This window comes from Phyllobates terribilis, unplaced genomic scaffold (genome assembly GCF_046119375.1).
Source record: "Phyllobates terribilis strain yellow unplaced genomic scaffold, ASM4611937v1 Scaffold_11__3_contigs__length_659146591, whole genome shotgun sequence".
NCBI classification, from domain to species: Eukaryota; Metazoa; Chordata; class Amphibia; order Anura; family Dendrobatidae; genus Phyllobates; species Phyllobates terribilis.
The window spans coordinates 68310206-68324422 of record NW_027362771.1 but is presented as its reverse complement, the minus strand read 5'-3'; the positions used below and the strand labels follow the sequence as shown (position 1 = coordinate 68324422).

At 47.7% G+C, this 14217-nt stretch overlaps 1 protein-coding gene across 2 annotated transcripts in view; it reads right to left on the bottom strand.

Moving 5' to 3' along the window:
* The window catches only part of STK32A (serine/threonine kinase 32A), a 400893-nt gene that overhangs the window by 54538 nt on the left and 332138 nt on the right, over positions 1–14217 (bottom strand). For both annotated transcript variants that reach the window (XM_073650647.1, XM_073650646.1), the window contains exons 8-9: positions 13538–13635; positions 10416–10532 (exon numbers count right to left, since the gene is read on the bottom strand). In XM_073650647.1, the coding sequence (XP_073506748.1) occupies positions 10416–10532; positions 13538–13635 (215 nt within the window). The remainder of the gene's footprint in view (positions 1–10415; positions 10533–13537; positions 13636–14217) is intronic.

Here is a 14217-nt window from a genome sequence, read left to right as displayed (position 1 = left end):
GGGTTCTCGTGGCTTGAGGGCAGTACGGTGTACGGGTCCTTCTCCCACTGGTCGTCCAACTTGTGGAGCCGTCTCTTCCTCTTCAAGACCTGCTCTCCGGGTACCAGGGGAACAGCGGGAGCATACTGGTTGTAAGTTTTCTCTTGTCTTTCCCTAGCCTGACAGAGACTTCGCTCCACGCTCTCCTGTACTCTCCGGTACTGCTGCTGCCTCTCTGTGTCCCAGTCTGCTTCTGGTGAAGTGTCCTCGGGTGTCAGGACTCCCATTTCCAGGTCAACAGGTAACTTACCAGGTCTTGCCCTCATTAGGTAAGCCGGGGTACAGTTGGTGGAACCTACCGGGATGTGGTTGTATAGGTCCACCAGATCGGGCAGCTTCTCAGGCCACAGACTGCGTTCTTCCAGGGGCAACGTTTTCAGAAGATCCATTACCACCTGGTTCATTTTCTCACAAAGTCCATTAGTTTGCGGATGATAGGGTGTCGTCCTTATCTTCCGGCAGCCATACAGAGTGCAGAATTCTTGGAAGACCTCCGCTTCAAAGGCAGGTCCCTGGTCTGTCAACACTTGGTCCGGGTACCCGTGTGGACGGCAGAAATTCTGCTGGAAGGCTCTCGCTGCTGTTCGAGCTGTTAAGTCCTTGACGGGGACGACAACCAAGAACCGGGAGTAGTGATCCACGATGGTTAGTGCGTAGACGTAGCCACTTCTGCTTGGGGTCAGTTTTACATGATCCAAGGCTACCAGTTCCAACGGCTGCCGGGTGACGATGGACTGCAGGGGAGTCTTCTGGCTGGCACGGTCCTTCCTTCTTAGGTTGCACGGGCCACAGTCTCTGCACCACTTCTCAATGGTTCCCCTCATGCCTACCCAGTGGAATCGCTCGCGCAGCAGGAACTCCAGCTTCTTCCACCCGAAGTGTCCAGCTCCGTCGTGGTATGCCTCCATCACCATGGCTGCGTATCTTCGTGGCACCACTACTTGCCAGAGTAGTTCATGCGTCCGGGAGTTAACCATTCTGCGGCACAACTTCCCCTTGTAAAGGAACAGTCGACTCCTCTCTGCCCATAGTTGTTTGGCTTCCTCCGGAGCGTCTGGTTCAAGGCAAGCCTCCGGGCGAGTCAGCATCTCCTTCACCAGTCGGACGGCAGGGTCGCTGTCTTGCGTTTCCGCCCAGTTGTAGTGAGGTAAGGGGTTCAACGTAGCAGCCTGCTTACTCCTTACCCGGTGGGAGTACTGGATAGTCCCATGACGGTGGAACGCAGGGAGTTCAACTTCTTGCAGTCCCTCCGGATCTTCTCCTTCGTCCGGCAGGTTGGGCATCCTGGACAGGGCGTCCGCGTTGGTATTGGAGCGTCCGGCCCGGTATTTGATTGTGAACTCGTAGTTGGACAGACGGGCCATCCACCTCTGCTCCAGGGCACCGAGTCTTGCCGTGTCCAGGTGTGTCAACGGGTTGTTATCCGTGTACACGGTGAACCGGGAAGAAGCGAGGTAATGCTTAAAGCGCTCGGTGACTGCCCATACTACGGCCAGGAACTCTAGCTTAAATGAGCTGTAATTCTCGGGGTTCCTTTCGGTGGGTCGCAGCTTTCGGCTGGCGTAGGCGATTACTCGTTCCTTCCCCTGCTGGATCTGGGACAGTACGGCTCCTAGCCCGATGTTACTGGCGTCGGTGTAGAGGATAAAGGGCTGGCTATAATCCAGGTACGCCAGGATTTCGTCCCCCGTGAGGGCCATCTTCAGCTGGCGGAAGGACTCTTCTTCCAGCTCCTCCCATTTGAAGGGCGGCTTCTGGTTCTTGGCCTTCCGGGACTGGCCTATCAGGAGGTCCTGCATAGGTGCTGCCTTTTTGGTGAAACCGGGAATAAACCTTCCGTAGTAGCCTACCAACCCGAGGAACTGCCGCACTTCTTTTACGCTGGAGGGGCTTGGCCATTCCTTAATTGCGGTGATCTTATCAGGGTCGGGAGCCACTCCGTCAGCGCTCACCACGTGTCCCAGGTACTGCACCTTTGGTTTCAGGAGGTGACACTTGGAGGGTTTCACCTTTAGGCCGTAACTCGCCAGAGCTTCGAACACTTCCGCCAGGTGTTTCAGGTGGTCCTCATACGTCTTGGAATATACGATGACATCGTCCAGGTACAACAGGACCGTCTCGAAGTTCCTGTGGCCCAGACAACACTCCATTAGTCGTTGGAAGGTTCCTGGTGCGTTGCAGAGTCCGAACGGCATGCAGGTGAACTCGCTAAGTCCCATCGGGGTGGTGAATGCGGTCTTCTCCCGGTCCGCCTCTGCTACAGGAACCTGCCAGTACCCGCTAGTGAGATCCAAGGTAGAGAAGAAGTTAGCAGATCTTAAAGCAGCCAATGACTCCTCTATCCTTGGTAAGGGGTACGCATCCTTGTGTGTGATACGGTTGATTTTCCGGTAATCTACACACATCCTCATGGTGTTGTCTTTTTTTCTGACTAAGACTAGTGGAGCTGCCCAGGGGCTACAGCTATCCCTGATCACCCCAGCCTCCTTCATGTCTCTAAGCATCCCCTTGGCGTGTTGGTAGTGTGCAGGGGGTACGGGTCGATACCTCTCTTTTATGGGAGGATGGTCTCCCGTGGGGATGTGGTGTTCTACCCCCTTGACTCGCCCGAAGTCTAACGGGTGTTTACTAAACACTCTCTCGTACTCTTGAACCACCCGATAGACTCCCTGTTTCTGATGTGAGGGAGTGGAGTCAGTACCCAAATGTAGTTGCTGACACCAGTCCTCCATTGTTTTCTTAGAGCCGTTACCTTCCTCCGGGTGAGATGGAGGCAAGGGTTCCACAGATTGTATAGCATTTTGGTTAATGGTATATAATTTGGCTAGCGTGGCATACCGGGGCAGGTACACTTCCCTCTTCCCGATATTGATTATGCGAACGGGCACCCTCCCATGGCGTACATTAACCACCCCCCGTGCTGTCAAGATGGTGGGCCTACTGTCTGAGTAAACTGGTTCTACCATTGCCTGGTAATCTCTACCTCTCAGACCAATAGCTGCCCGGCACCAAATCATCATTTCACTTTTTGGGGGCATGGCAATAGGAAAAGGGTCACACATTCTTACGCTACCAATCTCACCGCCGGAGAGTTCCACCTGTTGCCGTCGCATCAGTGCCCGGATCTCTTTCTGGAGCACCCGCTGCTCGCCGGAGCTGGCGTTCTTGGCAACCTGCTGTAAAAGGAAAATCACCTCTGCAAGACAATTTTCAATTACATTAGTTCATAGCGTTATCTTTGGGTGACTCTCGTGTTTGTCAATGTCTACAATAATCAGTCCCTGTGCTGCTAGTTCGACTCTACCAATTTTAATGGTCGCCTCTTTAAATCCGATCTGTGGCACGGGCTGACCATTGCTGGCGATGATACTCAAGTCGTCGTCAGGGTAGCGGGTTATATCCGAGTCATTCCAGTACTGCTTGAAGAGCACGTACGGGATGGTGGTGACCTGTGACCCGGTGTCCAGTAGGGCACTCATAGGGATGCCATCCAGTACCACAGGCAAGACTGGACGTCCTCCGACATATTTGTCGCGCCAGTTCGATGGGCCTGGTGATCTTTTTCCTGGGGGTTGGCCCTCTACCCCCAGGTTGTGCCAGTTTAAAGGACAGTACCTTGCCATATGTCCGGGTTGATTGCAGCGGCGGCAGATGGGTCGTCCGTCCTCGTTGTACCGGTCACTGGGTCTTCCTCTGGCCGGTGGGGTCCTCCTTGGTCGACGCCACGGGATGTTCTCCGGTCCGGATGCCAGCTGGATCTTCCCTGGAGTGGAAGCCTGTGAAGACTGCACAGTTCGGGTTAGCGCAGCAACGCTCTTAGCTAGCTCTTGGACCTGATGGTGTAGGTCTGGAGCCGGGTCATTGTCCAAAGCCTGCGCATCAGCTCCCACAGGCCCTGCCGACAAGGGCGCCGCCTCCTGGTGGTAAGTGGTAGTGGGGCGCCTGTGGGTCACAACGCCACCTGGTGCCGGTTCTCGGAGCACCCGGATGGCTCTGTCCTTGAACTGTGCAAATCCCAGATGGGGATCCTGCAAGGCCATTGCCCGCAACTGGGTTCGGTGGGTATTACAATATAGTCCCTCTATAAACTGTTCGGTCAACAGCCTGTCCTCGTTTCCCACTCCATCAGGGTCGGTCTGCTTAATGGCCCTCAGGGCCTCTTGTAGGTTTAGTGCATAGTCCCTTATACTCTCATGCGCTCGCTGCTTGCACCCGTAGAATCTAAGCTTAATCTCGGCTGAGGTACGGGTTATCAAAGGTGTCCTTCAGCCGGGTTAGTATCCCTGTGACAGTCCTCCTCCCAGGTGGCCAGGACTTTACTTCCCTTTTGGCTGCCCCGGTTAGTTGGGCCACCAGGATGCTCACTTTTTGCTCTTCTGTGAGGGGGTACACCTGGAAGAGGCTATCCAGCTTTTCTCTAAAGTCATGCAGGGTATGTGACTCCCCTGAGTACTGGGGTAGCCAAGCTGCTCCCGGGATATAGGGCATGGTGAAGGGCATAACTGCAGCAGCGGTAGCGCTGGCGGGGGTTGAGGCAGTGAAGCTCTCCTCCGTATCCGACATCCTTCTCCCCCCTAGTGGACCGTGGCCTACCTTGCGATGATCCTCTTCCGTAGGCCGCGGCTCCGCAGTGGATCGTCAGGGTTGAGAACCTTCCGTCGCGCTCCGGTGACGTCGGCGTCTGCTGGGCTCCTTCCAGGACCTTACGCAACGTCCGGACGTGAGGCGGGGCTTCAGTTCTCGCGGGCTTTTCGGAGTCCACGCCCCTCTTCTTCCCGCGCGGCGTCCTCAAGATGGCGTCCAACGGCGGGAAAACTCCACGGATGGCGGGAAGAAGGCTGAAGATGGCGCCGGATGGCGGGAATCTTCACCGATGGCGGGAAAACTTCACGGATGGTAAGTTTTAAAAGTCTCTTTTTCAGGCACGCAGTACCCGGTGGTTGCGGGCACTAAATCCTGCCGACTACGCCAAAGTTGACGCGCCCCTGGGCCTGCTGTGTCGCGCAGCGTCTCGCGCACGGGGCTTACCCGGAACCGGATCAGATGAGGGTTGTAGTCTCCGAGTGGCGGGGACCCGGTCCGTGCCCAGGGAGTCAAACTCAGTGTGTGGCAGTCTTGATAGATGTTATTTGAGTGTCGACTACGCCACCCGTTGATTTGCAGCTATGGAGCTGCCGCTGCAGGGCAGACCGCTGAGGCCGGTGTAGAATTGTGCAGCGTGATAGTATAACCCCCAACGGGAGGGGTATGGCCTCAGGGCAGCCGACGTGGAAAATGGGGGTAGCAGGAACCACTCAGAGATGGTGCGGTGTAATTCAGGGTCTTTACTGGTAACAACGATAGACCCTCCTGGAGTACTTGCTAGCGAACGGGGCCTGGTCAGTCCTTGAGCAGATGGGATCTCCCCTGGCCAGGCGGAGTTGTAGGCCTCCCAAACCGACTGTACTCTTCTGGCTACCTTGCTAGAAGCGGATATAAGTAGCCCACGTCCCTGAGTGTACCGTGTGGTGCTCACCCGTATGGCCGGTGACTCGGGGCCTTCTAATGGCTTCCGCTCCACGATGGCGGTGCTGGTCCCACGCGTGTGACCGTGCCTTCGGGTTTCTGGGCCTGAGGACCTGAAATCCCCTGCCGGTCGGCTTCTGCTGCTGGGTAAGAGTTAGTCCCCACAGCCTCGGACGCCGGGTCCGGTAAGAAAGCTTCTCAGTCAGGGCGAGCTCTGCAGCTGCCAGCCCCTGACTCGTATTAGTATTGCTCCCACTGAGCTTCTGCTGTTTCTTCATATGACTGTTTCTTGTCTCTACTCTCCTTGACTGACTAACCCTGCTTCAGCCCCGGGTTTATATAGGGGAAGTTCTTCCCCTCCCAAGACTGGGCAGGAGGTGTGGCATGCACAGGATCCCTGACCAAAGGACCTCCCACCTGCTCTCAGACATAACATTACATTACTGTGGAAACCAGACCCCTGGGGTGCCACACCTGTAATTACTTTATGGACAAAACGTGCAGTGAAAAATTGCAGCAATTTGTTCAAGAAGAGCCCGTGGACAAAAAACATGTTTTTACTACAAATTACCTATTGGTACATGACAGTTCATGCCAACTCTAATATTTTGATGAAGAGGTCCTGTGCATTAACTCTGGGCATTGTTCGACTGCCTCATTTACCGTGCTGCCCAAAATACACAAGCATATCTCCATGTCCAGACCACACAAAAGATCATTATGGGCGGTAGACTTAATAAATTCAATATCATCACTCCCCATACTGTATGTAGCTAATTGGGTTGAACAAAGGCACATGTCCACCAAGTCCAGCCTTTCTCAAACCTAATATTTTGGTCTGAGAATGGCTGGACTTGGTGGACCTAAGTCCCTATATAGTTCAGAGGAAAGCAAAACAAACTCCCTGAACCAATGTAGAAAAGTACAACTCATTGGGGGAAATAATTAATTCTTGACCCCAGAAGGGCATTTACGTGAGTTCTACACATGAGATTAACACTGACCTCCCACCTGACACCTTATTAATTAAATCTCAAAACTTCACGATTAGAAAGAGGGTGAAACAGATGAAACATGAATGTGACGCGCCCCCTGGGCCTGTGCTGTGCAGGGGGATACCCGGAGCCACCCGTGGATTGCGGTCAGTGGGGACCGCCGCTGCGCTGCCGACCGCTGAGGCTGATGTTGTTTGCGCAGCCGAGTATGGGATAACTCCCCACGGGAGAAGTATTGCCTCAGGGCAGCTAGTGTGGATGATAGGAGTGATGGTGTGAGCGTCCCAGTAGTAATGGTGCTGGTGCGGCGATGAAACACAGAGACGTGTGGTGCAGTTCAGGGTCTTTACTGATGGTATAACGCAGACCCTCCCGGGAGTACTGGTTAGCAGTAGGGGCCTGGTCAGTCTGTAAGCAAGTAGGATCTCCCCTGGCCAGGTGGAGTTGTAGGCCTCCCCGACTATCTGCACTCTTTCCTGGCTACCTTGCTCTATGCGGGTAGAAGCCCACGTCCCTGAGTATACCGTGTGGTGCTCACCCGTATGGCCGGTGACTTGGGGCCTTCCGTTAGCCTCCGCTTCACGATGGCGGTGCTGGTCCCTTGCTTGTGACTGTGCCTCCGGGCTTCTAAGGCCAGAGGACATGGAATCCCTTGCCGGTTGGATTCTGCTGCTGGACCTGGATGTCCCCACAGCCTCGGACTCCGTGTCCGGTATTAGTGTCTTCAACCAGGGAGAACTCTGCTCAGCTCCAGCCCCTGGTATTCAGCTACTGCTCCTACAGAGCTCCTGGTGTAACTCTACCTGTGTCTGGAACTTCACTCACTAATCCCGCCCCAGACCCAGTTTATAAGGGCAGATTCCTCCCCTCCCAGGTCTGGGTGGGCCGTGTTGCATGCTTAGGGCTCCTGACCAGAGAAACCTCCCACTTGCTCTCAGACATAATATCTCTATTACTGTGGTAACCAGACCCCTGGGGTGCCACAAATGCATCGTCTGTAATGTGTGCTAAGCATATATTGTCTCCTTGACGAAAAAATGAAATGATAGGAACTGTTGAACATGTCTCTATTATTACACTTTCAATTTGGAGGCACTTGTAGTTTAAATATTGCCCAAGAGCAGAACTATACCACAATTCTGTACAGTCTCCAGTCTCTTCACTTTCATGTGTGCCTGAGCTCACATCACCAGTATACAGACCCCTCAGACCCACGTTGTATACACTGGACTTGCGTTATGTTGTTGAGAACTTACTTTGATTTTTGTAATTAATGTTCACATGAAGTTTACATCACTAAGATAGATCATCAAAAATTACATGGAATGGGAAAAAATGGGCATAAAGGATGTGAATACAAAATATAATCTTAATTAACAAGTAGTTAAAATATTAAATTAGCTTGTGTGCTCTGTTTAAAGCGGTTATCCAGAACTTCAGTATATAATTTCTTTACTATGGGCCTAAGAAGTAACAGGCAGGTAGTTGCTACCTTCATAAATCCATGGCCCCTTCCTAGCCTATTAATGTCAGCCCACATTTGTCTGCCTAGCCTTTGCTGGTTATTAATTATAGGGGCCCCACGTCATTTTTTTTTTTTGTGGGTCCTCCAATTTAATAGCCAGTAAACGCTAAGTATACAGCTGTGAGCTGATGTTAATAGACTGGGAAGCTCCATGGGTATTACCCCCTTCCCAGGCTATAAACATCTGCCACCAGCTGTCCGCTTTTTCTCTGCTAGTTAATAACATTTTAGCGGATCCCACGCCATTTTTTTCAGAAAATAATTGATTTTGTACTAAAATACAATACAGTAAGCTACACACGCAAAGCACTGATTATATATCTCAATCACATATTTATATCTATCTATATGTATATATCTATAAACATATATACATGTGATGAAGAATATTTCCTTGGAAAACTATGCGTAAATGACAGAGAATTTCTCTATGTAAAAGTTCATGTTAAAATCGCATTGCAACTGGATCGCATTCACATGTCAATCGGATGTCATTTGGATGCTAGGAGATAAAAATTGCATTGTACTCGCTTGAAAATTGCATGACTCTTGCATGACACTCGTCCCACTTTTCAGGAGCGATACTTTTTTTACGGTGATGGGTATGAGCCCTTAAACATAGACAAGTACACTGAGCATAAGTCCATGAAAGTGCTGGAAACACACAAATCTCACAGGTCATCATCTGCCTCTGGCAGTGCTGTGGCCTGGCAATAAAATACAATGGCATATAGAAACATACAGTGCAAAATAAAAATGCAAAATAGGGGCAATATGCCCAACATAACAGCCTAACTGGCAAGAGAGTGGCTAGAGTCCACCTTAACTGTCTTACATAGTCACAAAACCAATTGCAGTTGTTATGCCCAACAGTGGCACAAGTGAATTCACTGTGCCACAGTGCCAGGCCTGCCCAGGTAGGGGCATAGCTAAGCGGCCAGGTAGCCACCAGGTACCACTTCAAAGCAGAACCCGATATTGAAGCAGCTGACCCCAAGGGTCAGGTTAGCTGACACTGATTAGGGATATGCTCAGACACAGTGGTCTAGAATACTGAATCAGTGATCGGCTGCACACGGACTGGGGGATAATGTTCGGGCACTGGCCGCACCGGGACCAGTGGACTTCGGGGACAGGGCTGGCCTCACTAGGACCAGGGAACAATGTTCAGGCACATGGACCAGGGATTCGAGTTCAGGACTTGGCCACCCGGGGACCTGGGATTCGGGTACAGGACTGGCCACACTGGGACCAGGGATTTGGGTTCAGGACCCTGGCCGCACCGGGACCAGGGGACCTCATAACTGCACTCGTAGAACACCACACTACCTAATGACTAAACTCGTTGCTTGGTGACTCCCTAAGGGAGAGGGAGTCTTTTATACAAGATGCCTTCCAGCTATTGGCTGGGAGCCATCTTGCAAGTGCAGCATTATACTAAATGACTCTCAAATTGAGGGCATTTAATATATGCGCGCCAGGAACTTTGGCACGCACTACAGCAGAGGGCAGGAAGCACGCGGGGGACTACACTGCAGGACTGGGGAAGTGAGTAAGCTGCCGTCCCTGCATGGGGGGGAGAAGGGGACACCATGCAGGGGCGCAAGCCACAGCGCTACAACAGTGCTGGTCAGAGTAATAAGAGACAAGATAAAGTATGCATTGCTGGTCGCAAATAGGTTTTGGATGGCTAGGAAAATCAACTTTAGAGCTTTATGTAAATGAGGCTGCAATTTCACAGCTGGCAGTCCAATTCCAACAAGTGTAACGATTCTCCGCAAATTTCCCAGCCTAGTGTGACCCATATGGGCTACATTTCACATCTGATCCATGCTGTAGATAACAGTGACTCTCTGGAACAGAAAATAAAAGACTAATTGTGGCCATCTAGCTCTGTATTCGGTTTTGTGAATGTAACCTTTCTGTCATGGATTCCTTTTAAATTTTAATAATGTTTTTACATGGTGGTCATGCATTCCAGAGTTTCACTACTATTACTAAAGAACACTTTTTTATAACAATGATGAAAATGCTTTGCCTCCACAAATACATAAGGTCATCATGACTTCTTTTCATCTACCTTGGTTAGAGCACTGTATCACATGAATAGGGCATGAAAACATATGAAAATGACCCTGGGTAAAGAAAAGCGTTATGTCCTAAATAATAGAACATGTTCCTTCAAACTCAAAAGGGAATCTTTTAAGATTGATCTTGTAGGCTCTCCTAGCATGCTTCCTACCGATGAATTAAGTTAAGAATTTGAAGGAGGAGACAAAGAGGTTGTATTATATTTCACATTCAACTGAATTATTAGCCTTGGTGATAGCTTAGACTTGGCAATATCTTACCTTGTGCAGTAATGAAACCGTCTCTTTAGACCAAGCAGGAGGATAAGTAACAGTCGCTGTATGAAACACATGGACTATATCTGTTGCTGCACTACTTGAGTGAATGTGAAAAGGCCTCTGGGGGAGAAAAAGCAAACAATTATAGTTCTTAGAATCTAATAACATTATTCCCTGAAGTATATGATATGTTATTACGGTCTTAGGAGAGGATTATGAATGTGCAATATTATGAGTGGATATGATGCAGAATCATATACACTCAATGTGGGAAGAAATATTATATTGTACATGTACATATACAATAGTGTATATATGAGCTGTAATATTTTATATTGGCTGTACTATCTTTTTAATGTGTATAATGTCAGCACTTTGTGGAATCTATGGTTATCTATTGTTTTCGGTGTATTTGTATTCCCTATTTATTAGTTCTGCATCTATTTAATGCATTTAATATATACGTTTTAGTCCATAAAGTCTTTTGACCACTAGGTTATTAGTCTATACAGTCATGGCCGAAAGTGCTGGCATCCTTGAAATTGTTTCAGAAAATTAAGTATTTCTCCCAGAATATTATTGAAATTACACGTTTTGTTATACACATGTTTATTTCCTTTATGTGTATTGGAACACAAAAAAAAGAGAAAAAAGGCAAATTGGACATAATTTCACACAAAACCCCAAAAATGGGCCGGACAAAATTGTTGCCACTTTCAATTTAATATTTGGTTGCACACCATTAAGAATAAATAACTGTATTCAATCTCTCACTATAACCATCAACAAGCTTCTTACGCCTCTCAACTGGAATTTTGGACTACTCCTCTTTTGCAAACTGCTCAAGGTCTCTCATATTTGAAGGCTGCCTTCTCCCAACAGCAATTTTAAGATCTCTCCACAGGAGTTTAATGGGATTTAGATCCGGATTCATTGCTGGCCACTTCAGAACTCGCCAGCCCTTTGTTTCCATCCATTTCTGGGTACTTATTGAAGTATGTTTTGGGTCATTGTCCTGCTGGAAGACCCATGACCTAGGATGCAAACCCAGCTTTCTGACACTAGGCACTACATTGCGACACAAAATCCTTTGGTATTCTTCAGATTTCATGATTCCTTGCACACAGTCAAGGTACCCAGTGCTAGAGGCAGCAAAACAACCCCAAAACATCTTTGCTCCTCCACCATACTTGACTGTAGGTGCTGTGTTCTTTTTTTGTCGGCATCATTCTGTTTTCGGTAAACAGTAGAATGATGTGCTTTACCAAAAAGCTCTATCTTGGTCTCATCTGTCCACAAAGCGCTTTCCCGCAAGGGTTTTGGCTTACTTACATACATTTTGGCAAACTGCAGTCTAGTTTTTTTATGTCTCTGTGTCAGCAGTGGGGTCCTCCTGGGTCTCCTGCCTTAGCGTTTCATTTAATTCAAATGTCAATAGATAGTTTGTGCTGACACTGATGCACCTTGCAGGACATCTTGAATTTCTTTGGAACTTTATTGGCGCTGCATATCCACCATCCAGACTATCCTGCATTGCAACCTTTCATCAATTTTTCTCTGCGGTCCATATCCAAGGAGATTAGCTACAGTGCCATGAGATGTAAACTTTTTGATTATGTTGCGCACCGTGGACAAAAGAACATCAAGATTTCTGGAGATGGACTTGTAGTCTTGAAGTTGCTGGCATTTTTCAACAATTTTGGTTCTCAGGTTCTCATACAGTTCTCTTCTCCTCTTTCTGTTTTACATGCTTAGTGTGGCACACACAGACATACAATGCAAAGATTGAGTCAACTTCTCCCCTTTTTATCTGGTTTCAGGCGTGATTTTCGTATTACCCACACCTGTTACCTGCCAAAGGTGAGTATGAATGAGCATTACATGCTTGAAACAAAGTTGCTTACCCACAATTTTGGAAAGGTGCCAACAATTTTGTCCTGCCCATTTGTGGGGTTTTGTGTCAAATTATGTCCAATTTGCCTGTTTTTCTCAGTTTTTTTTGTGGTTTTCCAATACACGCATAGGAAATAAACATGTGTATAACAAAACATGTGCAATTGCAATAATTTTCTGGGAGAAATACTTCATTTTCTGGAACAATTTCAAGAGTGCCATGACCTTCAAGAGTGCCTTTCACTTTCGGCCATGACTGTATATTATTTACAGAATGTGAAATCTTTCCAATTCTTCAATCCTACAGACTATAGGCGCTCATCCAGATGTCAGTTTTTTCATGTACGAGTTTTATCAGTTGTTTTAACAGATAGAACTCGTACCTATTATAGTCTATGGGGCAGTTCACAGGTCCATGTATATTTGAGGACTGAGTGGTCACACCAAATCATGGAGACATGTTGGATATTGATCCAGTCAGAGACAGCTCTGTAGAAATAAAAAGTCCGCACTCAAATTCCATCCATGTGTTGTCGGGTTTTCATTGACTATTTAGTAGGAGAAGCTTGAGAAAACTCCATCAGTTTTATTATGTATACAAGAAAAACTGATGAATCTCTGCAGGTTAAAACTGACTAACTAACTAAATCATTTTGGACCTTTTTTCACATACAAGAAAAAAATCACAGAATGAATTCTAACTGTGCATAATTATAATTTGTACGGGCAGTAGTCCCAACAGTGCCTTATGTAAAATCACTGAGAATATTTCCATGAATCATCAGAAAGGATAAAAACTTTGTAGAGGAAAAGCCAATGATCCATGAGAAAAGGGTTTACTTTTTATTTCATATACCAGTCATATCCAACATTTGGGTTCCGAACTACTGGAAATCCACAGGTTGCATGTTACTTGTATGGACTAGTCACTCTGCTTTGGTAATGTTCAGTGTCTTCACATGATAAAGCAGGCAATGGCTAATTTAGGGATTCAATACCAATTTATATGCATAAAGCAATGCATAGCTAATAAAAATGTATACAGAGTCATTTCTCAGAATCTAAAAATATGATGTCTTGGTAAAAATGCTAATTGCCTTTTGATGAAAGGATCTCTCTCTATGTATCTTCTTTGTAGCTACCATGGCGGTAATCACATTGTGCATAATAATATAAGCTCAACAAACAATATAAGAATTTATCCACGTAGAAGGAAAGGATAAAGCACATACCCTGCCTCGTAGAAGTTCATATGCTGTAATGCCTAAGGACCACCAGTCAACACCAAAAGAATAATAGATTTGACCTCTTGGGTAGAACATTTCTGGAGCTGCAAAATCATAAAGGAAAAAAATAAAAGTTCTAAACCTCTGTATATATCATAGTTATCAGAAAATATTGCTAGAATTGGTCATTATATAGCATTAGATATGTACATATTGCCTTCTGGTGTATTAGTCTCACTGATGCCAGGCCATGGGTTTTCCAACTTTATGTACGTAAAGTTTAAAGTGGAAGGGGATGCTTCCAAAGGAAACAATAAGTCATAATTACTCTAGGATCAAATCAAGAAGGATCCCAGTATTCACGTGTAGAATAATTGCTGTTTATTGCAGTTTCAACACAAGATTAAACGTTTCAGCCCATCCCAGGCTGATTGGCTACATGAACAGGGGACTGGTAGTCAGGACGTCATGTTTTCTGGTGCGGTGGAAATTGCTGGAGTAGAAGCACAAGAGCACAGTCTAGGGCAGATTCCTAGAATAATTATGAAGATGAACAGGTCGGTCGGCACTTCGGATGGGGTCATGGTGCATGGTGTTCATGTAGCCAATCAGTGGCCTCAACGATCAAGTGTCAGGTGGTCGTGATTTAATATTTTCTTGGCTGGAGTGGCAGTGCTGGAGTGGAT